Source organism: Amphiura filiformis, chromosome 6 (assembly GCF_039555335.1).
Source record: "Amphiura filiformis chromosome 6, Afil_fr2py, whole genome shotgun sequence".
NCBI classification, from domain to species: domain Eukaryota; kingdom Metazoa; phylum Echinodermata; class Ophiuroidea; order Amphilepidida; family Amphiuridae; genus Amphiura; species Amphiura filiformis.
The window spans coordinates 41,331,465-41,358,715 of NC_092633.1; the positions used below are offsets into that span (position 1 = coordinate 41,331,465).

General features: G+C 41.0%; 1 protein-coding gene across 4 annotated transcripts in view; it reads left to right on the forward strand.

Moving 5' to 3' along the window:
* Positions 1–18,335, forward strand: part of LOC140155417 (programmed cell death protein 10-like) — a 41,075-nt gene extending 22,740 nt beyond the window's left edge. For 3 of the 4 annotated variants that reach the window (XM_072178261.1, XM_072178260.1, XM_072178262.1), the window contains 2 exons: positions 8,270–8,441; positions 17,983–18,121. In XM_072178261.1, the coding sequence (XP_072034362.1) occupies positions 8,270–8,434 (165 nt within the window). In that variant the 3' untranslated portion in view covers positions 8,435–8,441; positions 17,983–18,121. Of the gene's footprint in view, positions 1–8,269; positions 8,442–17,982 lie in introns of all 4 variants that reach the window. The other variant, XM_072178263.1, reaches the window with a different exon arrangement.
* Positions 18,336–27,251: the final 8,916 nt, after the last annotated feature.

A 27,251-nucleotide genomic window follows, 5' to 3' on the forward strand; every position in this document is an offset into this window, starting at 1 on the left:
TCATAGCAGTTACCAGATTGTTTAATGTCTGTCTGTGAACTTTATGTTTGTTTGCTATGATATTGAAAAGCATGTGCAGAGTTTTTTTGTAATCAAAAGTTTGGCCCCATGCATTATTTCTTGAAATGATCATATGGCATAAGTAGATATGTTTGATCATTTTAAATTCATACTTGTTGTAAACCAGCAGCTGTCCCATTCCATTGGCATCTATCTACATGTACTCTAGCATAAATAAAGCAAGATTTACAAATTGTACTGCCTTTATTACACCATATATGCTACCAAAAATTGGGATGCCTGTTAATCCACAAATCATTGGTAATCAATATGCCATCACAATATTCATCATAATTTTGTGAAAAATCACTGAAATTTGACAGAATTTGAAGCATTTGAAGCAATAGTGATGACAAACAAGAATACTGCAACTGCGGGTTATGGTGCATGTATAGAGGATCACTCTGATTAGGCAATCCTCATCTATATTTATTATATATATAGCACCAAAAAATGGCAGCAAATTTTTTTGAAATCTTCTGAGCTGGCGGCGATCCTCAAAGCAACAACAGTGTGTATTGACTTTCAGGGATCACACCACTAAATCAAGTTCCTATTCTTTTATGTGTTAAAAGGTACCCAAGAAATCACCAGACTCAGTACACCGGTCGGTCTTACCGTTTCCGATGTTGATTAAGATACTTCTTGCATCGATCCCGAGATGCGGAAAAAACCAATAGTCATTTTGTCCCACATAAATGAATAAATAACAAAAACACCCGATCCCCCGAGTGGACTCACCCATTCGGTGACGTCACACACGATAATCACCCCTTATCCTCTTTGGTTTTTGCTTGAGACAGACGTGCGACGAGATTTTTCCAGCACTAAGTATCAATACCAAACCATTACGAGATATACAGTTGTTTGTTTACACCTGAGGTAAAAACCAACCGGTATAGTACGCTAGGGAGATAGTTTTGACGACATTTTCTGAGTGAAAAAGTGACAAAAGCGATCCAAAAACTTAGCTTGTATGAGTGTTTCCGTTCGTATACGGAACACACATGCTATCAAAATAAGCCTGACAAATCTATAAAATGAATTTCAGTGTTTTCATTCCCTTTATATATATATTTTTATATTATCATACCACCGTCCGTGAGTCTGCTTATAGGGCTTGAGTCTTGTGTTCGGGGGTAGTGTTTCGCTCCCGGTTTCCTCAATATGTCCAGGCCTTGTCAATCTTGCCCCTCCCTTGTGGAAGAGTGGGACCCACACCCACTCTGCTACACCCACAGGGATTGTTCTAGGTATAACAAATGTTCGTCCTTTTGCATAGGTTTATCCGAAGTACAGTTTGACGACCTAGAGAGTAGCACGTGCTTGGGACTTCGACATCGACAGAAATCGAAGACCAAAAAGCAGAAGGCTACAGGTAAGCTTGACTCGGTAAGTTCTAGTGTGGCTGCCTCTAAGGGCCACGTTAAGGTTACCTTTGGGGCTCCGGTCCCGAACAAGCAGGCGGACCCTCCGGGGACTGCTAGCGAGCCCAAAGGCCTAGCAGCCAGCGAAAGCATTGACAAACCGTCTAAGCAAGTAGCAGGCAGCAGGGCGGTACAAGCCTTAACAGGCGAGTACCAGTCTACCAGCGATTACTCTAGCGAGTTGATTGCAGGTGGACACCCGTCCATTGCAGGCGAACGAACAGGTCTAGCACCCGTGGAAGTAGCTAGCGATGGACAGCGTGCAAGCGGAACTCCGGGCTCGCCGGGCTGATCTGTAACGCATGGCGTGCCAGTGGAACCCGGGCTTGCCTGGGTTGATTCACGACACGCAGCACGCCTTCGTTCCCCACAAGGGTCGAATGAGAGCGTGCATGGGTTCAGCAGAGACGAAACTGCGGCTAACGCCACGGGTGTAGTCTTAGCAGAACCAACTGGGGTTGTCATAAGGCAGCGTTCCATGGCGGGACCGCCAAGTGATACCCTGGGCCCTGGAATTGCTGCCGGCTGTCCTCCGGGACTGGCTAGCGGCGATACCGGGGTTGGGCTCGCAGTCTCTCACGGGACAGCGACCCAAGTGCATACAGTGGCAGCTACCGAGACGGGCTACGGCTCGACTTCAGTGGTAGCCACTATGCACGCGCCCATAGCTGCCGTGAGTGGTCCGCCACACACAGCGACCTTGGGCGAGGCTCTAGAGGTTGAAGTAGGTAGCTTGAACAGCCTAGCTGATCAACAACCCACTTATATCCTTGAGAGCCAGCAGAGCGTGCGTGATCCATTACAGTCAATGGGTCAATTATCCTCTTATGATCGATCACTATCTAATCATCAGAGCATGGCTCCATTGATTGATACTGCCTATTCAGGTAGCAAGGTGATTGATCGGGGGTATGCACGCTCAGCTACCCGTGGTACTCGGCAAGCTCCTTCTAGCCAAGGGACAGCCGGTATAGCGGGGTACCCATACACACGGCTTGATCCTCTTGCGGGGAACGCCATGAGGCATGGGTACAGTGGTACACAGCCGGGAGCCCTCGCGGGCACCTACGCTGGGACCACACAGGTACCGCAGTACTCACCCTGGTTTCCGCAGTCTCTGTGGCAACAGGGGGGGAGGCGGTGCTGGTACTGCCGTTCCATGGGGTTTCCCTGGTGGCGGATCCTTGCAGGGTCAGCTACCGACAGGGTATGCCCCGTGGTACCCGCCGCAGGGTGGTTTCTTCCACGGTCTAGCGCCGTGGCAAGTACCGCCTAGCACTGGGCAAGCAGTACCACCTCCTGTTACCCAGGCCGGGCGGCGAGTGGCTAACCCTGATACAGCTCAGGGTAGGCCGCAAGCTGCTATGGCTAGGGCGACAGCCGCGAGAGCGTGCGGACCCAGGGGTGCTATAGCCAGCACCTCGGGGTCTAGCGGGAGTACTCCCTCTTCTGCTGGTGGACAGTTGGCTAGCCACACGGTGGCAACACCTTCTGGCCCACCTTCAGATGCCCGTCATCAGACTTCTTCCTCATCAGAGAGTGAGTCGGAGTCTGAAGGCGAGGGAAAGGAGTCGGAAGTTGAAACCAGTAGCGACTCGCAATCTGATGAGGTTGCAGAGGTAGCTTCAGGTATCCTTCCCCCGCTTCCCTGTGAGGAACTCCCTAGCAATGCTCTGCCTACAGACACCGCTGAGGTGATGAGCCGTGTGGCCCAAGGTTTGGGCCTGGCTTTCTCTCAGGAGGAGTCTGTTAAGGAGGACCAGGGCATCTTTTCAGTAGGATGCCCAGCTAGCGCGTCCACGCAGGGGTCGCCCGCACTTGCATTCGGCGGATCTCAGGGGTAGGTTTCAGTAGGGCTGTCAGGCTCGCTGGAGCTTCGGACGCCGCGTGCTTGCTGCGCTTCCACTCTTGGCGATGTCGCAGGAGGACTACGATACCTACCTCAGGGTCCCAGAAATGGATCAGGCGTTGCTAAGCGCTTGCCGCTATCGGCTAAAGCGCACGGGTCGTTCTCCCCCCAGTGGGAGGAGGAACTAAAGCTCATCGATAAGCGAGTCCGCTCGCTTATCAGAGTCTCTAGTGTCGCTTCCACGCTTGCCGAGCATCTCGGCAGGAAGGTAGCGAACGACCACGGGGCAACGTCGGAGCTTTTCCGCGAGGTTAACCTGTTAGCGGTGCTAACGGCTAACCTCAACGAAAGTTCCATGGGCCTAGCCCATAGGATGTCATTTCGTCGTCGGGAGAATGCTTGCCTGTCCCTCCAGTCAACGTATGGCTCGGACTTCGCTGAGGCGATGAAGAAGTCAGACTGGGAGGGGCAGGGCCTTCTCTTTGGGCAGGCCTTCTGTGCCACGGTGGAGGACCGTGCAAAGAAGGCCGCCAATGAGAGCACTCTGAAGAAGTCGGAGGCTGCCCTAACCAAGGGAAAGGGCAGCAAGACGAAGAAGAAGCACAAGAAGACTAAAAAGTCTTCTAAGCGTTCTTCAGCGTCGGCTCCAGCTTCAGCAGGACGTGCACCACCGTCTGTACCCAAGCCCGAGGCTACTCCAGCGCCACCCAAGAAGTCTGGGAAGCGCAAGGGTAGCGCAGGATCGTATGGTAAGCCCCCTAAGAAGAGCCGTTCTTCTAAGGGTGGCAAGCCAGATCAGTCCTGAGGGCACGGCGGTCGACAGTCCATGCCGGCAGGCCTTGGACTTCCCATTGGGGATTCCCCCAGTGGGCGGCCGCTTATTGCATTACGCCCAGAGATGGCATACCATCTCTCCGGGCGCCTGGGTATTGTCAGTGGTCAGTGGGGGTTACAGGCTGGAATTTACCAGCCCCCCTCGTGCGCCTGCACAATTCAGAGGTCCACGGTAGTGCCATGAGCCAGACGGCCCCCAGCGTCGGGCACTACTGTCAGAGGTCACTCAGCTTCTCACGAAGCAAGCGATTGTCCCGGTCTACCCCCCTTTCACCAAGGGGTTTTGGAGCACATTCTTCCTGGCTCCAAAGAAGACCGGCGACTGGAGGCCCATCCTGAACCTCACGCCGTTGAACCAGTTCATCAGGCCCAAGAGGTTCAGGATGGAGACTCGCTTCGGTGCTAGCCTGCCCCATCAAGGGGATGTGGGCGGCATCGCTGGATCTCTCGGACGCCTATCTGCACGTTCCGATCGCACCTCAAGATCAGAGGTTTCTGCGCTTCAAGGTACAGGGTCAAAATTACCAGTTTCGATGCCTGCCATTCGGCTTGTCCACCTCTCCCAGAGTGTTTACACTCCTGGTCAGAGCGGTGGCAGCGTACCTGAAGCGCAGGGGAGTCAACATGTGTTGCTACCTGAGCGATTGGTTCATTTACGGACGCACCCCACTAGAGACACAGTGTCTCGTGAGAGTTGGTAGTCCGTGCGGTCTTGAGACCTGGGATTTCTGATCAAGCGTCAAGAAATCCAACTTGGTCCCGACATGAGACACCACTATTCTTAGGGGCCCAGATCAACCTCAAGGAGGGGATCGCGGCGCCCTCACCGAGAGGGTGGCGAACATGGCGAGGTGTGCCCGACTCTTGGCTGAGTCAGAGGGGGCACCCGCAGGGGCATGGATGAAGGTTCTAGGGCCAGTATGGTAGACCTCGTGCCGTACTGCCGCTTTCACATGAGGCCTATACAACTACACCTTCTAGCCTTTTACAGGCCCAGTCGTCACCCAATATCCCTCGCGGTTCCGAAGTCGGAGATCGTGCGAGAGGAACTCTGGTGGTGGACCCATCAGCCCAATTTGACTCAAGGTGTCAGGTTCCCTGCACCAGCGGTGCGTCATGTAGTGACGACCGACACGTCAAAGCTAGGCTGGGGGGGCCACATCCACGGGGACTCAGTCTCGGGCCTATGGTCGGCCACGGAGACGGAGTGCCATATCAACCTTCTCGAACTTTGGGCAGTGGAGAGAACTCTCCAGCACTTCGAGAAGGTGATCGTGGGACCCCATATCGTTGTCCAAACAGACAACACAACCGTGGTGGCCTACCTCAACAGACAAGGGGGCACCAGGTCGCACGCGGTTATGCCTGCACGCTTTACGCCTGATAGGGTGGTGCAAGTTCAGGCAGGTTCCGTTGAGAGCGATGCACAGAGCGGGCGTCACCAACATCCTCGCGGACGATCTGTCACGAGGAAGGTGTCGGGACCTACAGAATGGTCCCGTGCTCCGCAGGTCGCCCAGACGAGCTCCGAGGTGAGGTACCACCCCTCGATAGATTTGTTCGCATCTCGCCGAAATCATCAGCTGCCGGTGTACTGCTGCTCGAGGGTCGCGGACCCGCAGGCATGCGCCGTCGACGCTCTGTCCGTAGACTGGGGAGGGATGACTGCTTACGCTTTCCCCCCGATCTCACTACTCGCGAGGGTAGTAGCCAAGATCGGGAGGGAGGATTGCAACGTCATTCTGATAGCACCGTTCTGGCCGAAACACCTGTGGTTTCGCCCGATGGTGGATCTACTCCCCGAGTTACCAGATCTACTCCGCATGCCCGGAGGAGAGGTACCAAGTCTACCACTAGAGCACCTGCAGTTAGCTGCATGGCCCTTATCAGGGAACGTGCGGCGGAGGGAGGCTTTTCATCAGAAGCTGCTTGCGATGACAGAGATACATCTCCCACTAGAGCCTCTGTGCCTCTAGTGGCAGAGTTTCTGACGGAAAAGTTCAGGTCAGGACTTCAGCAGGCGACAGTAGCCAACTATAAGTCAGCCATTCTCTCGATTCATCGGGGATTTGAAGACAGGTCGACTATCAATTCAGATGGGTCCCTAAGTCTTCTTCTCGACGGTATGTTCAACGGCGCCCGCCCGAAGGAAGGTGGTCCCCATGGGACCTCAACACAGTCTTGGAGTATATTAAGGGTCCCCCTTTTGAGCCCCTGTCAAAAGCGACCCTTAAATACGTCACTCTTAAGACGGCCTTTCTTCTGGCGTTGGCCGGAGACGGCGGTGCTCAGAGCTGCCGCGGTCTCGAAGTCGGCTTCGTGTTTACAAACAACGGGCGGCGCTGTTTCTACGCCGGATTTTCTTGCAAAAAAGCGAAGCGAAGTACATTCCGACACTCACCCCTCTTCCTGCCCAGAATTGGGCAAGGTTTGTCAATAGCCGAAGACAGGTTGTGGTGCCCGGTGAGGGCGCTACAGCACTACCTTTGCCGAACACAAACCTTAAGAGGGGCTCATGACCGCATATTTATCACCCACGCGGAACCCCACGGTCCAGCTGCTAAGCAGACTCTAGCACGGTGGCTGGTCCAGGTGTTGGTGGACTCGGGGGCGACAACAGATGATCGCCCCAAGGCTCACTCAACTAGATCAATCTCTTCATCGTGGGCCTACCATAGGGGGGTCCCCATTGATGAGATTTGTCAGGCTGTGTCCTGGAAGAACCCATCGTCTTTCTTGGCAGTTTACTATAAAAACGTAAGCCAGAGAGCGGGCGACAAGTTCACCAGGGCAGTCCTTGGGCGATAATATGGTGGTTGGGTACCAGGTGTATATCAGACAGTCAGAATTCCAACATGGTAAGAACCAGTGTTTCTATTCTTAACCACTGCACTTTTTAAGTTCAGAGGTTTTTGTCTGTTCACGTGGTCTTTATGTTTCCCGGCCGTAGAGGGGGAAATATTTTGACCTCGAGCAACCATGCTACCCACTCCCGATCCTTATCAGATGCTGGCCAATCTTGTACCTCCATCCGTCGGTTACTTGCTAGATCGATCTTTCAGATGTTGATGCAAGAAGTATCTTAATCAACATCGGAAACGGTAAGACCGACCGGTGTACTGAGTCTAGTCCCAAACAGAAATGTTTGGTAGACTCATAACGGTCGCGGTCTTACCTTTCGATGTTGATTATCCCGGACCCGGCCGAGTAGGGGCTGCCCAAGTCGGATAAGGGATGATTATCGTGTGTGGCGTCACCGAATGGGTGGAGTCCACTCGGGATCGGGGGGTTGTTATTTATTCATTTATGTGGGACAAAATGACTATTGGTTTTTCCGCATCTCGGGATCGATGCAAGAAGTATCTTAATCAACATCGGAAAGGTAAGACCGCACGGTTATGAGTCTACCAAACATTTCTGTTTGGGACTATTTTCTCATGGTTATAACGTCATCGTTCATTCAAAACACCATTTTTCCAAAAGTTTATGATATACCCTAGAACCAGCATTTTTTGGTAGTTGAGCGGCTCGATTTTTCGCAGTGGTGCATCGAACATGATGTAAACCATGCAAAACTCTATAGCTCAAGCGCCTCTATGTTGTGCGTCAGTTGGTCCATGGAACCAAAAACTGTCATAAAATTTCAGAATTTTAGTATTTTTCATCTTTTTATGCTCAGATGATTAGAAAAACATCCACAGAGCACAATTATCACCAAAAAATTGGCTTATCAGCCTTCATTTCAAACTTTTTTTCCATTTTAATGTACCTGGTGTTGGACCCGATTTAGTGATGTGATCTCTTCCATGAACGAAGAGAAGGGGAATTAGCATAATTTATTGGTTCTCACTGTAAGTGCGTATGTAAATAGAGGCTGCGGAAAAGATGGTATTATTGTGTGTGGTTCCTATCCATCTATGATCAGTGTATATGTCCCAGTAAATACTTGCTTGTATGTTATATAATGCGTATGATTTCTTACCTTTCTTCTTCACGACAGTCTAAATTTAGAGTTTTCTTTTCTTAAATATATACACTACAGCCTTGTACCAGTCACTTTAACATCCTATTTATTGTATACATGCATTTCTTGTTTCAGCCTTTTCACAAAAGAAAGTCCGCTTTCTTTACTTCTTCCAAATTGTTCAGCGAATCGCTAAAGAAGTACTTCAAGGACGGGAACATTAGGCATGTGTACTCATGCGCTCTGCAGCTGGTTCGAGACACCAACGCAATTCTCGTACTTCTCAAAGCAATCATGTGAATTAGATGTATGTGAGAGGTGGAAAAAGGACAATTTTGAATTTTGTTTGAATTGTGTGACATGACACAAGTATATATAAAATGCTATTGGATGTTATGAATAAGAGATTCTAGTCCTCAAAATTTAGATGATAGTGTCAGATACATTTTCTGTGCTAATTCGCAACTGGTAGAAGTGATGATGTAAGAGGATTAACTACCGTAGCAATAGGTTAAAACTATTTTTGAATATATCGCCCTGCACAAAAGCAGGTTGCACTCATCACCTGTGTATGTCTGCAATCACAGATTGAAAGCAATACTGCTCTTTTCAAAGATACTAATCTTACAGGTGTGGCAGTGATCAGCATTGTATGAATGTTCTATAGAATTACGATACAGGTCTTTATCCCTGTTCTTTGACATCTGTGGTTCAATGATGAGATACCGCGTGAATGTAATAGTGCAGTGCGATATATTCAAAAATTGTTTTAACCTATATCTATGGTAGTTAATCCAGTTACATGATCACTTGTAGGCAAAGATTCACATTGCTTTTGTCATGCTGATATATACCAACCACCTTTCAGTCATAGTTACTATGTAGAGGACTTTCAAATCATAGGACAATGCTTTTTATCGGACATGAATTGGGCTGTTCCATTTAAAATCCACACTACCCCTGTGGAAGATTTTGCTAATGTCTTCCACAGAGGGAGTATCAGTTTTGAATAGAATAGACAAATGGGTAACTTCCATTTGAAATGCTTCAGTTTTGGAAGATATAGGAAATACTCACTCCAGTTGTGGAAGATATAGGAAAAGGCAAAATACAGAGGGAGTATGTTTTTCAAAATGATTAACCCTGGCCAATTACATTTGAAAAACCTACTCACCCTGTGGAAGATATTTTCAAAATCTTCCACAGTGGGAGTGTAAATTTCAACTGGTATAGCCCATTTTGCCACTTGGATGATGTTGCAACAAGGTAGCACTTTATTATTGAAAACATTGTGACTTGATTTTGCACTCAACACTCTCCTACATTAGAGCTACAAAAAGCATGGAATGTGAGTGCAGATATGTATCCCAACATATTTTTAGTGAGATGTAGTATCACATTGGTAGTATTATCATCTTTGACAATTCTATGGTTACCTGATCAAAATTTTAAGCTTAGTACAACATCAGCATTTTTGTCAATCATATCTGTAATCGAACTATTAGAGTAGCAAAATCAATGAAACGTGAAATCACATGATAAGTTTTTGAATCTTTGAACATTTTTTCCTCTTTTTAATAGGATAAATTGTTATTAAAACTTAAGCTTCCAAATATTGGTATATATTTACTTGTGTTGAGTCAACTTTACAAACAAATTTGTGCTCAAATTGCAATTTTGACACAAATGATACTGATTTTCAGTCACAGGTGTAATACACTGAAGCACTGCTGCTGCTGTTTAATAAACGCATACATCTAACACACCTAGGAAGAGTGATTTTCCTGGACACTTGAGGTGCACATTGTCATTTGCTGAGCTGCCACTAACAAATTTGAAAAATAACACTGTTAACTTGCTTCATGATGGCTATATGCCCTAGCCATGATTGATGTCAATTTCTGCTTTAGCTTCTCTTTTATTGTTATGCAATTTTGATATAAATTGCTTTTTAGTGCCTGCAATTGTGATTAAAATTGTTATATTATGGCGAGTGGAATTGCAGGAACTAGATTTTTCCTGTTATAGCCATTTGACTAAAAAACTGCAGTGTACTTCTTACTATTAATTCATTGGTCTTGTCCGAAATGAGTCAAGAAAGCCAATAATCAAGTTTGTATTTCCATAGTTCTGGCAGTTCTTGAGTTAAGGCCAATAATATATATATATATCAAAATGAAAGTTTGGGGCATTTCCCCCCTTCTGAGAAAAATTGTGCGCATGGGATGATGGGGTGAAAATGACACCCCTTATATCAAGTGTTGGGATCTTATACAATCCCTCTTGTGTGTCAGCTTTATTTGCTTGATATTTGAGTGCAAACACTGCTAAAAAAAATTATGTTCCCCATCCACATTTAAAGATGTTAAAGCATATTTCATCATATATAGACCAAATTTAATTTTGTATTCCTAAATCCAGTTTCGTTTTTGGGATTCCTTTTTCAGACTTAACTTCTGCATGCGAACAATTTGAGACCAGTTCCATTAAAATCAAAGCACTTTTCAGTTTTTGACCCCTGCAGGCCTAGTGCAGTGCTACATATCATAATTCTCAAGTATAGGCAAATTTCTAGTCATACAACTGATTCAGTTGTTTTTAAATTTTGTGATTCTAAGCTTACATTGACTTATACACAAAAGGAATATATTCGCACATTTTAATGTTTGCGGTTGTTGTTGGAACATGAACAAGCAGCATATTTTGAGGTCTATAAAGTAGTCCATGCTGAATATTGGTATAATAACCCTTCATTCTGACTTCACTGTAATTGATTCTGAAGAAGTCTTTTTAAATTAGACCATTACTACACAGAGACGTAATAAAGAAACACCTATAGCCTAAAAATAGTGAGGGGGGTAAATGAAATGATATTTCAAGGAAGATGTTAATTTGACCCCCCCCATATAAAGTTTGTGGTATTTGTATCAGCAATACCAATGTGCATCTCATGATGGTCTCCACCAATTCATATCTTATACTTTTCTTCTCCAGACTTGTCTTGCATTTCATCATATTTGTTTGACCAATGGTGGCGGGTGTGTGGCATATATTATACACATATACAAATGTAGTAAAGCTGTTTGATTGGACTAACCAACATTATCTTTCTTTCCAGAGTCATGGAGATTCTAGCTTTTGTTTGAAAGTACTCCATTTTTTCTTACCATTATTTGTTTGCTTCTAATTTTCATGTGTGTTGTACTACTAATATATTTTCAGTGAAGTGTGGGAAAATTATGTGTCATCAGACTTTCAGAGGTCTGTTTGACTTTAACCTAAGTCTTGGGTGGATGCACAAGCTTTTTTTTCCATGTAACTGGTGCATTTTATAGGTTTGTAGTAAAAATTATTTGAGAAGATTACGCTTGCCAAATCCAAATTGTACTTGCATATTTAAGCTTTCACCACCTTTGATGGAGGCTTGATCATATGAAGCCATCTGCTCCACTGCTTTCCCCATGGAACTTGCTGCTCATAGTCTCTTTCTCAGTCAATTTCTCTAGCAGTGGGTCATAGACTCGATCTAGAGAGATGAAGGAAAGTCTACCAACAGCAGGTATAAATGTGGGATAGGCAGGAGAACAGATCAAGCCTCTATCGAAGGCAGTGGCATAACCAGCTCTTTTTCAGAGGGTAGGCAAAGGGGTGAAGTTGGGGCAAATGAAAATGGCCAAAAATGGGCTTGCTCATACCTTTGGGCGGCACTTAGTGGACAATATTTATAACAGCCCCACTCCCAATTTCACCTCTGGGTAGAGAGGGGCACGTATTGGTAAAGCGTCTTGCCCAAATGCACAACATGGCAGCGCTGCGTTTAAATATGCTTTATGAAATAGATATGAGATATTATGATTAAACAGTCTATGATCAGATCATTATTAATTGGTGCAATTAGACAAAATATAGCATGTACAGAAAATCTCTTGGTAAACCAACCAACATGCAGCACAGCATTACAATTGAAGTAAGGGACCCATTATGTTCACTCCTCTAAATCCTAAACAAAGCAAAAAATGTCAAACTCAAAACCAGCTGTCGATACCTGTAAGCTCTGATTTAAGACCTCAATTTTTTTAATCGGTTAAGATTTAAAGAAACAGATACCCAAGGAAGGAACAAAATCAAAAGTTGTATATTAATGTTCTGATCAATGGAAAGCACGGTGCTAGTTCTCTTGCTTAACAACTTTTTTCTGCTCAAATTAGTAGGGCATCCAATGGAGCAATCTGCAACTTTTGAATTTGTACTTTTCTTGGGATTTTGTATTATTTATTGACCGATTTCAAAGAATGAGGTCTCAAATCGGAGCTAAAAGATGCAGCTATTGGCTGCTGGTTCAATATGACACATCTGTCTTTATTTAGGCTATACAGGGGTGAACATAACTGGTACCTTAATTCATTTGCTGTCTGTATTTCACCTTTGCCTGCATAACTACAGCAGACAATTATTTTGTTATCAGCAGCTGTGGGGTAACACCTTTGCCTGCATAACTACAGCAGCAAATTATTTTGTTATCAGCAGCTGTGGGGTAACGCCTTTGCCTGCATAACTACAGCAGACAATTATTTTGTTATCAGCAGCTGTGGGGTAACGCAGCTAACAAAATGAAAGGGTTTGCTTTGATGAATAACAGTTGTACTGCATTGGGTTAACTACACTATTGCAGTATGCCTTGTGGGCACAGAATGTGATTGAAGGGATCAGATATTTTTTGATGGGGATGGATCAAGGTAGACCCCTGTGTAAAGGTATTTCCAATCCCCATGCACGTGTCTGGCACCCGAGGGGCCAGTGGTTTAAAACCGCTCCTGAGTAAAAAAGTTTTTTGCTTCTTCTTTCTTTCTTCCTTAATCTTTCCTTTCCCTTCACCAAAAAGCACCTGGGGCATTCCTCCTATATGAGTAATTTAACCCTAACCAACCAAACATCAAAAAAGCTCAATTCACAAAGCATCCCATGTGATGCTTTTGCATCCCATGTGTACAGTCATATGTACATAGAAGATAGAAAACTTGGCCGGCCAAGGTAGACCCCTTTGGCAAGGTATGCATGTGTCTGGCACCCAAAGGGTCCGTAGTTCAAAACCGCACCCGAGTAAAAAAGTTGTTTTCTTCTTTCTTCTTTCATTAATACACACCTATAACGTCGCGCTATTGTTTTACCGCTCCATTATTTTCCACGAATGGGCGATGATCACAATAATAACACGCCATTCAGTAAATGCCTTTCTCTTTTCTCTGAAAAGCAAATACTTTTCAGGGAAAAAGTACTGGCATTTACGAATGTAGTGTTAATATCAATTGCACTTTTGAAAAGCAAGTATTTGCGAAAAGTGCGGTATTGTTATCATCACTTCATTCATGCAAAACAATGATACGAAAAAACAAGAAGAAAATGATTTTCATTAATACAATAAATTGAGGAAGAGGATAGCAACATTTGCACAGTATTGTTATGGGACCTGAGAGCACATCAGACATATCGAATTACATGCTGAATACGAGGATTGTCCCTATATTAAAAAATAATAATAATTTTGATTTTGTGAAATTAGCGATATAATACAAATTATTAAAATTTCATATTTTTATATTTTTCCAAATTTAACAGTCCTCAAGTAAACTTTATAAATCTAATGATATGTAATTAAACTATAGGCCTATGTAGCTGGGATGAAAAGCCGACTCAATTGAAAATTTGACCTTTCATATTGAACTTAAACATTTTTTTCCAAAAAGACCTACATTTTTAAGTGTTTTGAGGAAAAAATCTATATCTTTAATAATGAAGGTCACAATTTTCATATGATTGACGGCTGTTCAACCCAACTTCCTACTATTTACTGCATATCGTTAGATTTATACAATTTACTTTGAGGACTGTTAAATTTCAAAAATATCAATTTTAATAATTTGCCATAAAATGTGTATAGTATCGCGAATTTAATAAAAATCTAAATTATTTGATATCAGAAGGATGTGTCTGATTTGCTCTCAGGTGCCACAAAATAAATACGTAAAAGCGCCGCTATCCGAGCCCTTACAATGCAATCTGTGAAAAGCAAGTCAAGATCAAAACGGGCAGGTTAAATTGTTGGCTAAGTTGTACTTATTATGCAAGATGTATTTTTACCCTCACTTTGGAAAATGCTTATTTAGGCTTTACTTGTGAGGCCCTTTATTTATTTATTTGGACCTTTCTTTCACGCTTACTGTTTTTTATAACATTTTTTTCTTCTTTATATTTTTATCGTTTTCAGTGACTTAGGCCCTCACGTATAATTTGTCATATTTTGGGCAACATTGCTACATATCGTAATACACATTCTGTATCAATGTATTTAGGCCTATGAATCTGCTTATTTTAAATCGTTCTCTTCGGGCATGTTTAATAATGATAAAAGCCACAGTAGGTCTATTTTCTGTATAATTTTTATTTGTCATTAGTATATCTGATGTTTCATCTGATGGTATTTTGGCATGCTTGAATATTTACATACATCGATCAGTAGGCCTATCCGATACCGTAAAATGGGGTAACTTTGGGCACTTTTCAGAGTTTTTAAACCACTGCTTCCAAACAAAACCAAATATATTTCTAATTATCTCTTTTTTTATGACATGGGTTCCTTCTACACCTTGAAGTTGAAAAAGATTTTGAATAATTTTGAAAGGGTGCCCTAGGGGTTGAAAATAGCCTGACCAAAGTTACCCGCATTTGGGGCAACTTTGGTCAGAGTATTACATTCCATGAAGAAAAAAATGAAAAAATTGATCTTCGCTGTATATGGGCAAGGTTTTGTTTTTGTGACATTTGACCCCTTGCAAAATTAAGCAAGCACGCATCCTTGCTCACAAATATCGATTTTTATTAAGTCTGCGAAGAACTCAAAAAAATGCTCACTTTTAATAAAAAATGCCAATATTTTCGTAACTTTCAACGAAATTGGACATGGGCGACTTTTATTTCTTCCAAATATATTTCTTAACAAATCGATACCAAATATGACTAAAAACAATATTGCTGTAATGGAAATATGACCATTTAAAAATATATTTGAACGACCAAAGTTACCCGCTTACCGAAGTTACCCCCATTTAACGGTAATTAATTATTACAATGTTAGGGACGATCCATTTGATTTTGGAAGGGGGACTGGAAGTTGAGGTGGCTTTTATTTCGCGTCGAAGGCGGCGAAGTTTGTTTTGTTTTTTGCCGACAAAGTTCAGGGACATAGGCCTAGGTAAAATGTGTTGTAGTACATTTAAAATTTTCGTACCTTTTCGTACCTGATTTTGGTCCTTCTGCTGCGAATCAACGATATATATCCTCGGAATGATTAGATCACAAAATTATCCAAGATAAACAATAGTGTCCATAATTGCATGGTTGTTCCAAAATCGAACACTCGATTCACAGAGAAGAGTATCATTGCTCAGGTATAGCGATCGTGTACCTTTCTTGAGGTACACAACTGTAATGACCATTTCATATGAACCTATATGACCTTTTGCCCATTTTCCTTATTATGCAAAATAGATACCTAAGCGCAACTACTTCAACAGTTAACGCATTAGAAGTGGGCATAAAGAACTATTGATTGTCTAATCACTTGGATGATTTTCACGAATCTACGTTTATTCAATTTGTGTAACAAACATTTTAAATCTTTATAATTCAAGAAGGTGGTTACGGATGATTTGAACTAAACACCTGGATCGTGATATGATGGGTATTTCTATAGAAATTTTACATAAAGCTGAGTTGGACTATTTTTGCACTCGCACCTAAAATTATAATTGTCCGGCATCAATGAGTAATTGATCAATTTGTAAAGAGCAGCCTATTTCAATAACACTCCATTCGTGAAAAATAATGGAGCGGTAAAACAATAAGCGCTTGACGTCATAGGTGTGTATTAAGTCGGTTAATGGCGCGGATCAGAGCGTGAGTGGATAAGAATGGCTTCGCCGCTCCGCGGCTCAGCCATTCTTATCCACTCACGTTCTAATCCTTGGCCATTATCCTATACTTCTTTCCTTCCCCCTTGCCAAAAAGCACCTGGGGCATTAGGGTTATAAGAAATCAACCCCCCTCAATGGGGTCCAATTTCACTGTACAATTGTTGGTGAATCATAACTATATCAGTAATTTAGCCGGTAATACATGGAACATGGTGTACTTATTGGGAGACTAACTTCATCATGAACATAAATGCAAACTTAACATTCTATACATTGTAGTCTTGTAGCTTAATACAGTAGAGCTATAGGATTCAGAAACTGGGAGTAGTTCAAATCTTCAAGATGTGTATATTCAACACTCAAATATTTTAGTTAGGATCGTTCATTCTGGTTAGTATTTGCAAGAATCCGATTTTAATTCCGGCAGCATTCGACAAAGCAGAACAGAATCTGACTGTGCTGTAATTTTGTTTCCCTACCTGGAAGTCGTTCCAGATTTGTGCTCAATCTGTGCTCAATTTTGGCCGTATTAATAATCCAAATAAGCTATTCCAGTTGAAAAACATACACACCCTCTAAGGACTGAAGACATGACCATAATCTTCCACACAGGGAGTAACATACACACCCTCTAAGGACTGAAGACATGACCATAATCTTCCACACAGGGAGTAACATACACACCCTCTAAGGACTGAAGACATGACCATAATCTTCCACACAGGGAGTAACATACACACCCTCTAAGGACTGAAGACATGACCATAATCTTCCACACAGGGAGTAACATACACACCCTCTAAGGACTGAAGACATGACCATAATCTTCCACACAGGGAGTAACATACACACCCTCTAAGGACTGAAGACATGACCATAATCAAACATACACACCCTCTAAGGACTGAAGACATGACCATAATCAAACATACACACCCTCTAAGGACTGAAGACATGACCATAATCAAACATACACACCCTCTAAGGACTGAAGACATGACCATAATCAAACATACACACCTCTAAGGACTGAAGACATGACCATAATCAAACATACACACCCTCTAAGGACTGAAGACATGACCATAATCAAACATACACACCCTCTAAGGACTGAAGACATGACCATAATCAAACATACACACCCTCTAAGGACTGAAGACATGACCATAATCAAACATACACACCCTCTAAGGACTGAAGACATGACCATAATCAAACATACACACCCTCTAAGGACTGAAGACATGACCATAATCAAACATACACACCCTCTAAGGACTGAAGACATGACCATAATCAAACATACACACCCTCTAAGGACTGAAGACATGACCATAATCAAACATACACACCCTCTAAGGACTGAAGACATGACCATAATCAAACATACACACCCTCTAAGGACTGAAGACATGACCATAATCAAACATACACACCCTCTAAGGACTGAAGACATGACCATAATCAAACATACACACCCTCTAAGGACTGAAGACATGACCATAATCTTCCACACAGAGTCACCAGAATTTAAGTTGACATTTACACTCCTGTGTGGGAGATTATGGTGTTGTCTTCCATAGGGGGTGTATGAATTTCAGCTGGAGTTGCCCAAGTTGAGATAGGAGTTAATCTCTCATGATAAGTCTATAAGAGCATGTCATTCACATGCAAATTAAAACAAAATTTAAATATCATGATAGCAATATATTTTTAAATGTTTTGCATAGTGAAACATGCAATGGTTTCAATCAGAATGTATTATACTAACTAAACTATTCAAATTCATGCATATTTAGAATGATATGACTTTGCAATTGATTAAATTTTGTTTAACTTTCATTACTTTTTTCTTCTTTACATTTTGTCTCTTAGGCTCTAGATCAGCACAAGAAAGAGTTCATCACCTCGTCCAAGAACTTCAGCATAACTCTCAAATCCTACTTCAAAGACGGTAAAATTCAGAGTGTTTACGTTAGTGCCATCCACCTAGTACACCAAACCAACACGCTTCTTAAGATGTTAAAAAGTATATAGTGCATCATTCCCACAGTCGCCCACCTATTGGGCTTTTTGCAGTTGAAATCCATACACCTTCTATGGAAAACATGGCCTTAATCTCCTTACAGAGTGGTGTAGATTAAGAGCCACCCATTCAGGTAACCCCATTTGAAATTCACACTCCCTGTGTGGAAGAATAAAGTCATGTCTTCCATAGAGGGTGTATGGATTTATATCTGGACATCCCATTTGTTGAGCAGATGACACTGATTGGGTGACTCCATTTGAAATTCACACTCCCTGTGTGGGAGATTTCAACTGGAATAGCCCCTTGACCCACTACAGCAGAAAATTATGCCTTACCATGGTGCATCTTTGAAATTGTGCAAAATCCCACTTGTGGTCCTGCAACATGTTCAGAACAAAACTGCCAAGCAGTTACTTTAGGAGGTTTTGCTGTAAACATGTTCAGGGGCCAATGACACATCTGCCAAATGATTACATGGAATCTTGATATTTTCTTTGTTAAATAGGACCGTCTTTGTTCATATAGCAGCTGTTGTCATCAATTTCAGTTAAAGCAATAACTTACATGCTCTGCGTGCTGGCCATAGGCTTCAATAGAAAAAGTTCCAAGTTTTGCGATATTTTATCAAAATATCAAGAGCTATCTTAAGAACCACTGAACCAATACTAGGCTTGTTTGTACTCATTGTAATGCATTTTTCATGCTGATTCCAAATATTGTCATGACAATTTACAATTCTAACATTTTTAATTAAAAAAAAAATTGAAACTTGTCGTCTGCAAATCTTTTTGCCCAAAATTGTCGTTCAAAATTAAGTGTTATTCACTGGATTGTAGAGACAAATAGAGTAAGGCATATAAATGGCAAGGCAAGATTCTTTACTGTGTGCCCACCATAGACAAAAAATATACTGACTATTCACCAACAGTCCTGTGCTTTGTCTGAGAATTCTCACATGTTCATGAGGGCCTTTCATTTGAACACTTGTGTCTAACAAATCTCGCACATTGCCGTTTGCGGCTATGATGATGCTGTAATTAGGGTTTGTTATAAGCTCTACAGTGCCTATATACGTTTACGCAAAAGATGTCATCAAGACTGCTTTGAAAAAATGTGCGGTAACAGGCACAGTTGGAGTGTAACGGTTTCATGCACTTACTTCATGGAACGATTGGCCCTCATTAAGGGTAGACGTGGTATTGTTGGTCGTAGCAGCCAAAATATTGATTATCATGAGATAAAAATCAATATATTATTGATGTTTTTCAAAAGTTCACTCTACAAATCATGAAAACGTGCTTGATTTATTGTTGTTAATGAGTTATGTACGTTTTACAAAAGTGTTGTTGTTTCAGCCCTCTTTACAACATAACTCAAGAACCACAGGACTTACAAAAGTATATCTGTGATATTTGAATTCTTCTACACACTCGCTATGAAATGATCAATACAATTTTTGCCAAAACTCACTACCATTGGCAAGATGCTGTGAACTACCAAATCGCAACAATTTAAAATAGTTGCTAACCTTAACAGATGATGCTGGACTTTGCCTGTTGGTGGATGGTCTGTATATTTGTTGTCTATGGTCTGAACAGATGAACAAAAACCTGATGTAGTGATACACAATATAATTCTATGCTTCACTTGAATTCAGTGCTTATTTTGATGCAGCCTGGTTGTAGGTTGATGGAGTAGGTTGAACCAGGCTGAATATCTGACACCATCTTGAAATCATTGATCAGGGGTCCCTCCACTATCCAGAACTCTTGACATTTTGTCAGTAAACATGATGAAATAGTGGGTCTGTATGTTCAAATTAGGTCTGTCTTTCCGTGTGAATTCCTTGAGTCAATTCATAAGGCAGTTGCCTACAGTTACTTTCAGAGTCCTTCAGAGTTTGCCATGCACCGTTGACCTTTTGCATGCAATTTAGATATTTAATGTACATTTTACTGAACACCAAGTTAAAGGTGCAAAAGAGGTTTGTCTCAGTAGACCATACTCAAAGCTTTTAAATTTCTATTTTATTGCCTTTATTGAAAAGTAACTGTTGATTGTTTTTCCCATTTTTCCATGGTTCCAGCCTCCAGGATGTTTTTTTTTGCTTTAGTTTGTTTGCTTCCCGTCAGGGGAAATCAGATAAATGGGGAAGACAGTCTCCAAAAATGCATTATAGAAAATTATCATATTTTGTAATAAACAAATTAAGCACATACTGTTTTTTGGGGGGGGGGCCTTACACACACAGCAGTCAAGTCATATGTGATCTCTGAAGCATTTTGAAAATGAAAGTAAATTTGACCATTTTGGTATCCCATAATCCTTTGCAGGTGAATCGGAAATGATGTCATCAATGCCAGTGCGCATTGCCAACACTACTGTGCGTATATATTATTTTGTTGATATGCAGTAGTGTTGATGATGCGTACTGATGTTGATGGCATAGTTTGATTTGTAAAGGATTCTTTTTTTGAATTACCAAAACAGTCTTCTTACAATTCCTGTTAATATAGGTATGATTTTCAATATTACATAGCATATCGTCATCCGCATCACATGCTGCAGTATCATAAAAGGCCTTTTGTGACTTTTTTATTATTGTTATTTTATTGTGTTGAGATACACTGTAAGATTAACTTAAATTAATTTTGAGGTATTATCACAACATTACAATCCCATGCCCATTTATGAAAGAGAGAAGCATGAGATATGAAACAATATGAAATACAATAATAATAAAAATCACACAAAGCAGCCTTTGCGATAGTATGTGATGCGGCAGACGATAATTATTGATTGTTAACATTCAATGTGCTATTCCATTTAACATCAACACAACCCCTGTGCAAGATTTAGGAAATGCCTTCCACAGGAGGGGTATGAATTTCAAATGGAATCACATATTAGGCAGCTCCATTTGAATACAATACACCAGCAGAGACATATTCAACCTGAATCTTCCACAGAGAGAAGGGAAGTTTCAAATGGAGCTATCTAATTAGTTCAATCCATATGAATTTCATACCCCCTGTGGAAGATATTTCCCAAATCTTCCACAGGGATAGTGTGAATTAAATGGAATAGCCCAATCGTCATGCTTTCATGCTGCTTGTTAACCAGATATTTTGATGCATATTTGTATATATTCAGTGTAATTTGTAAATGAATGAAATTCATATTTGTTTTTAATTTGTTGTTTATTGATTTCTGTTTAAATTTATACTGATTTGGATGGTTTTTCATTGAGATGTTTATCAATGAATTTGATGTTCGCTGATGCTGGACAGTAGGGAAATTTACTACTGTCATAGTGATATGGAAAGTTAATTACAAATGGCAGCTTGTACTTTCTTTGTTTGCACAGGTCATTGTGGTAGAGCATAGTGATTATTTGAGATATTGTCAACATGTAGTACTCCGGGAGCATAACTTGTGCACTTGCCTCAGACATTTATTCTGTTACTGCATCTATTTCATTTTGAATGTTGTCTTTACTCCTCGTGTATCACAGCTTTTATATTGGACCAATCCCTCTGGACGAGTTTGGAAATATCTTCGGGGGGGGGGGGGTGAATTTCACATGGAATTAGCACATTAACCAACTCTATTTGAAACTCATTCGCCTTCTGGAAAAGATTCAGGTTGAATGTTTCTCAGAGGGTGTATGGAAATCAAATGGAGCTGCCTAATGTGTTCATTCTATTTGAAATTCATACTCCCCTGTGGAAGATGTTTCCAAAATCTTCCACAGGGGTAGTGTTGATTTTAAATGGAACTGCCCAATACAGCAATCTTTCGGCAACATGGTTGCACAGTGCATTAGTCTAGGAGCTTGTTGCCATAGTCTTTAGATTGCTGCTTCGAGCCACACCAGAATCTTACGTTTTATTAAATAATTTACAAGATAGTGTTAAAGTTATATAGAGAGTAGAGCAGTAATTGAAGGTTCAGTTTGAAGTTCATCGTTTTAGAATGGACTTTACTGAATAGCTGTTGGTAAAAATATAGTTGGTAAACTAGTTATGGTCCCGGTGCACTACATGTTGATGATATCGCAAATATATAGCCTACACAGTATGGTGAATTAGTGATACAGATATGTCAGGTAAAACCATCCAATGAACATTGTTGATGGATATCATGATATAATGCTAGTTTTATTGCATTGTCTTGGGTAGCCAGGTGTCCATAAACAATAGCCAATTACACATTTGTTTTGAGAGTGTAGGTCAGTGTTTACATGCATAGCATTTACACATGTACCTTTGTTCACTTGTAAGGGAACAAACCAAAAGATTGATGAAACCCTGTAATTGTACTTGACCCGATTAGAACTACCTGCCGATTGGCCAAAAAGGTTTCATTATCAATTGCACCAATCAACTACATTGTTAGAATAATTTTGGGGTGAATTATGTGCAAAGCTCCATTCTGATTGGTGATTAAAGTGAATATGTCATGTAATTGACTAATCAGAGGCAATGTTAGATCGGCAGGTAGTGCTCAGGGACATGGGGAGTTGACTATCTCTCTCTTCATCCGTAAAAAGAAACCAAGAGTAGGTCAAAATATCATTGATGTTTTTAAGAGCATGACAGAAACATAATCAACATTGTCAACCCCATTCATCAATGTTTTGGCTTATGCCCTTAAGTTGGCAAAGGGCTATTACGGTTCAAATCCATACAACCTCTATGGAAGACAGGACCTTAATCTCCCACACACGGAGTGTGAATGTCAAATGCATTTACCTGGATGTGTGACTCCATTTGAAATCTACACCCCTGAGTGGGAGATTATGGTCATGTCTTTCATAGGGGGTGTATGGATTTCAACTGGAATAGCCCAAATCAGTTGCATGCTTCCAGTTGCACTTTTCAGACAAATCATTTTAGTGAAAACATTTGTTTAAAACAAAAGAAAGCTTTGTTTGTTAGCCCTTGTTGTTCTCACATTACATGTCCCTCCAAATATTTGTATTATATGATAATGTCAAAGATTTGCAACAAAGAATGTTATTTTGATACAATTCATTGAATTTATGATGCTTATTATTATGTATTTATCTCATAATGAAAGCTATTTTTAATATTGATTTGTATTGTCATTAAATGATAATGGTAGTCCATGAATACATTTGATTAACGTTCTGTCCCTTCACCCTAGGTTAAACCTCTACCCTTTGACCTCTGTAAGTCCTACTCCCTCAGAATCGTAGAATTCAGGAAAATGCAAACAGCATATGATTTCGATGATAATGAATAGCCATATAATATATGTGAGCTTATTCGCTATTTGATATGATTCTATAATATAATTACTTTTACAAGATGTAATGCTTATCAGCTGTGTATATTGTAAAAACAAACAAATTCAAATTTTGAGATTTGTTATAATGAGATTTTATGTATGAAAAAAAGGTTGTATTTATTTGAATGGTGTACTTAATCAATTAATGTAATAACGAAAATTTTATCTTGTCTAAAAAAATGAAAATGATTAAGATGTGAAATAATTTGATTTATAAAATAATTAGATACTTTGTGTTATTAAGATACATGTATTGTGCCAAATATAATAGCACATATTTAGGTAGGCTATCTGGGTAGTGTGCTGTGATGCATAGGCTTGAAACTTGTGATGACATTAGGGTGATAATAAGTGGGACATTTTTCACAAGATTTGGGCCATTACAGTTGAAATCCATACAATACACACTCTAGGGAAGACATGACCTTAACCTCCCATATAGTGGGTGTAGATTTCAAATGGCTCCTACATAGGGTGTCGATTCATGTCGATTTAGAATAACCCATTTTTGAGCAGACGACACTGAATGGGTGACTCCATTTGAAATTCACACTCCCTTTGTGGGAATTTAAGGTCTTTTCTTCCACATGGGGTGTATGGATTTCAAATGGAATGCCCATTGTTATGCTTTTTGTGAGGAAAAGGATAATTAAAATACAAAACTCACAAAAACATTTTTGGTCCATCTGCGAAAGTACTCACACAAAAATGTCTATAACATTCAGATACATACTGAGGGGTTTATAATTCACCTTTGTAGATATATCTAGGCACTGATACAAACTTCTGTCAAAATATACAAAACTCAATCGAACCAAGAAACAAAAAAGAAGAATTACTGATCAGAAAGCAGATGCGTATCTTATCTTGGCCAAAGTCACACTTTAATTTTGTCCACAAATAAAGAAGTAATAGAATAGGGCTACAACAAGTAGAAAATCCTATAGTTTTCAGCAGAGAACTTTAGGGGTCCGAAATTTGGTGCAGTGTATGGTGTATATGGAAGTGGGATTCTGATCGGCTAATTGAATCACGTCATCATCACTTCGGCACCTCATGTGCTGGTGAAGCTGCGTAGCACCACCCGACCTTGTTCTTTTTGCGCGATAATCAGACAGGGCAGACAGACACCGCTGAAGTAATTTGTTGAATGGTATAATGTCTGTGTAGCATTAGATATAGGTACGTGTAATTGGATCCTTACATTCAGGCATTTCCTGTTTCAATCATTATTTTATTCATTTCTTTTTCTCTTTTATGTTAATTATCACACCTATTCTTTCCCATTATTTATTACTAAATTTAAAAATGAACATTTCATCTGGAAAATGAAGTTTAGAGAGCATTTCAATAATTCCCCAAAGCCACTGCAAATGAAACAGACACTGTCATCGTTGATGTACACATCATCGATGACAATGTGCACATCAACAATGGCGCATCATTTGTTTCTTTTGAAAAGGCTTTTGGCATACCGTAATGATGAATGTAGTGTTTATTTCAAGATGGATTTTGTTTAAAAATTCTGTAGCAACAGATATTCCTTGTCAAATTAAAATGTATTATATTTTATAAGGAAGATTATATATGTTATATAATATGCTACAGTATTCAAGATTTAGTGTGTAGAGAAAAATGAGTTTAATATCATGTATAAAGCAATATTTATGCTAACATTACATGTCCATATTATGTAAGCGATGTAATACATGAATGTATTTTTGTGGTTAACTTTGTTATGAATGAGAAAAGGGAGACAAGTTGTTAGCTTATATGACCCCTACTCCTTTAGATAACAAAGTTTAGTATTTTACTTATTTTAAAGGAAAGACTACACTACCAGTTTCCTATTACTACCAACCCTAGAGGTAAACTGCTGCCCCAGCATCAAGTACATTGTGACTACAGTTTGTCCACTCTGAAGTACAAAGTAACAATGCGCGCATTAACAGTGCGTAGTGCTGCGTCTCTGCTGCAGGTATGCGTGCCTTCAAAGTCGGCACAATGTATGCGTCCGCGTCTGTACTTTGTACTTCAGAGTAGACCGACTGTACTCAAGAATGTCAGTGCAGCACCAGTCCAGTACAGTGTTTGAACTATATGTGTGATTCCGAAGTGTAAACACTAGTACCCACTCAGGTACTCCAGAGTATGAATGAAATAGCTGGGCAGGCAGAAGTGTACCTCTGGGGTAGCAGCAATATGAATCTGATAGTGTACATGAAGAGATGCATAGATTGTAGAAAATTGTGACTTTATATGAATAGGGTTTGTACGGAAAGCAGTGCCTCAGCAGTCAGCACTTATTAATTATTGTAAAAGGTGTGAAGAAAGGTATTGATCAGGGGCATAGCCAGCTTACTTTGTCGGAGGGTGGGAGGCAATTTGGTATTTTACACTATTTTGGCCTATGATGGTTGACTTTTGGGTTTTGGTGGGGAAACAGGCTTCTTGCTCCTTTGCATTCCTGATTTTTTGCTTTTATTTTTTTGTCTGGAGGGGCATTTTTCTCTTTCATTTTAAAATGTCTTTGTACCCCCAATTCTTTGCCCCTCCCCGCATAATTTAAGTATTAGCTTAATGGGATGCCATTCAAGGCATTCAGTATTTTCAATTTAGTGCTGCAAGTTTGTGTAATCACTTTTAGATTCTCTGTTAGGTTTAGAAGGTAAAATGTAATGTGGACATGTAATGTGGACATGTAATGTGGACATGTGATGTTAGCGAAAGTTATTTTGAATGTTACTTTGCTTTTTGTCGTATCTCAAAATTTTGATTTTTGAGTGCTGGGGCAGGCAGAATAAATTCAACACTTTGAAATAATAAATCATGGTATTATTATTTATTATGAATCATCTTTAACCCAGGGTTTGCCTGTATCAATGTTCTTACCAAGGCCTAGATTGGGTTATTCCAGTTGAAATCCTTATACCCCCTATGGAAGATATGCCCTTAATCTCCCACACAAGGAGTGTGAATTTCAAATGGAGTTACATGAATGAGTAATTCCATTTGAAATCTACACCCACTGGGCGGTCATGTCTTCCATAGGGGGTATATGGATTTCAACTTGGAAAGTTGTTTGGTGTGAATTCTCTGATTTTCCTGTTCTAGAAATTGAAGGTAATTTTATAATTGCCGTCATAGTGTGACATCAAAATCAAAAGTCATCTGGCTCACTGTGTTCGGAACCACAATCAAAATGATCACAACATAGAAGTCAATGGGTTGTTACAAAGGTGTGCAAACCAAGTGTTAACCAGTAACTAAAGCTGTGTTCATATTGTCGGATTTACGCTCGGCGGAACTTGGGCGGTGCAAGTTGCCAGGAGTAGTGGCAGTGCGATTGATGGTCAGCGTGAGTTCCACTAGGCAAGCGTCCGACGATTTACTCCTGACAAAAGTAGGAACTAAGAAATTACATTTCGTGCAGTTGAAAAAGGTCACTGAAACACCGGAAGTGGTAGCCGATGTTTAAGCCGGCCAGAAGTGTATGCTTGGTGGAACTGGTCGGTGTAGTGCGAGCATGCGGTAGGAGTAGGGAAAATATTTGTGGAATTTTTATCAATGTTAGCATAATGTATGCAGGGTGTAACTCAAAATGTGAACACAACTTTAGGTATGCTGTATTCTCTAAGACGACAAACGATGGATTAAAATATCCCTGTCATGTGATTGGTGGATAGCGAATTTCGAGAACATTTTGAGCAAGTTTTACTCCTATTTTGTACTAATACGGGTATAATTCAACAGGAATTTGGGTTGAAAAACTACCCCTAATTTCACAATTTCGAGAACACTT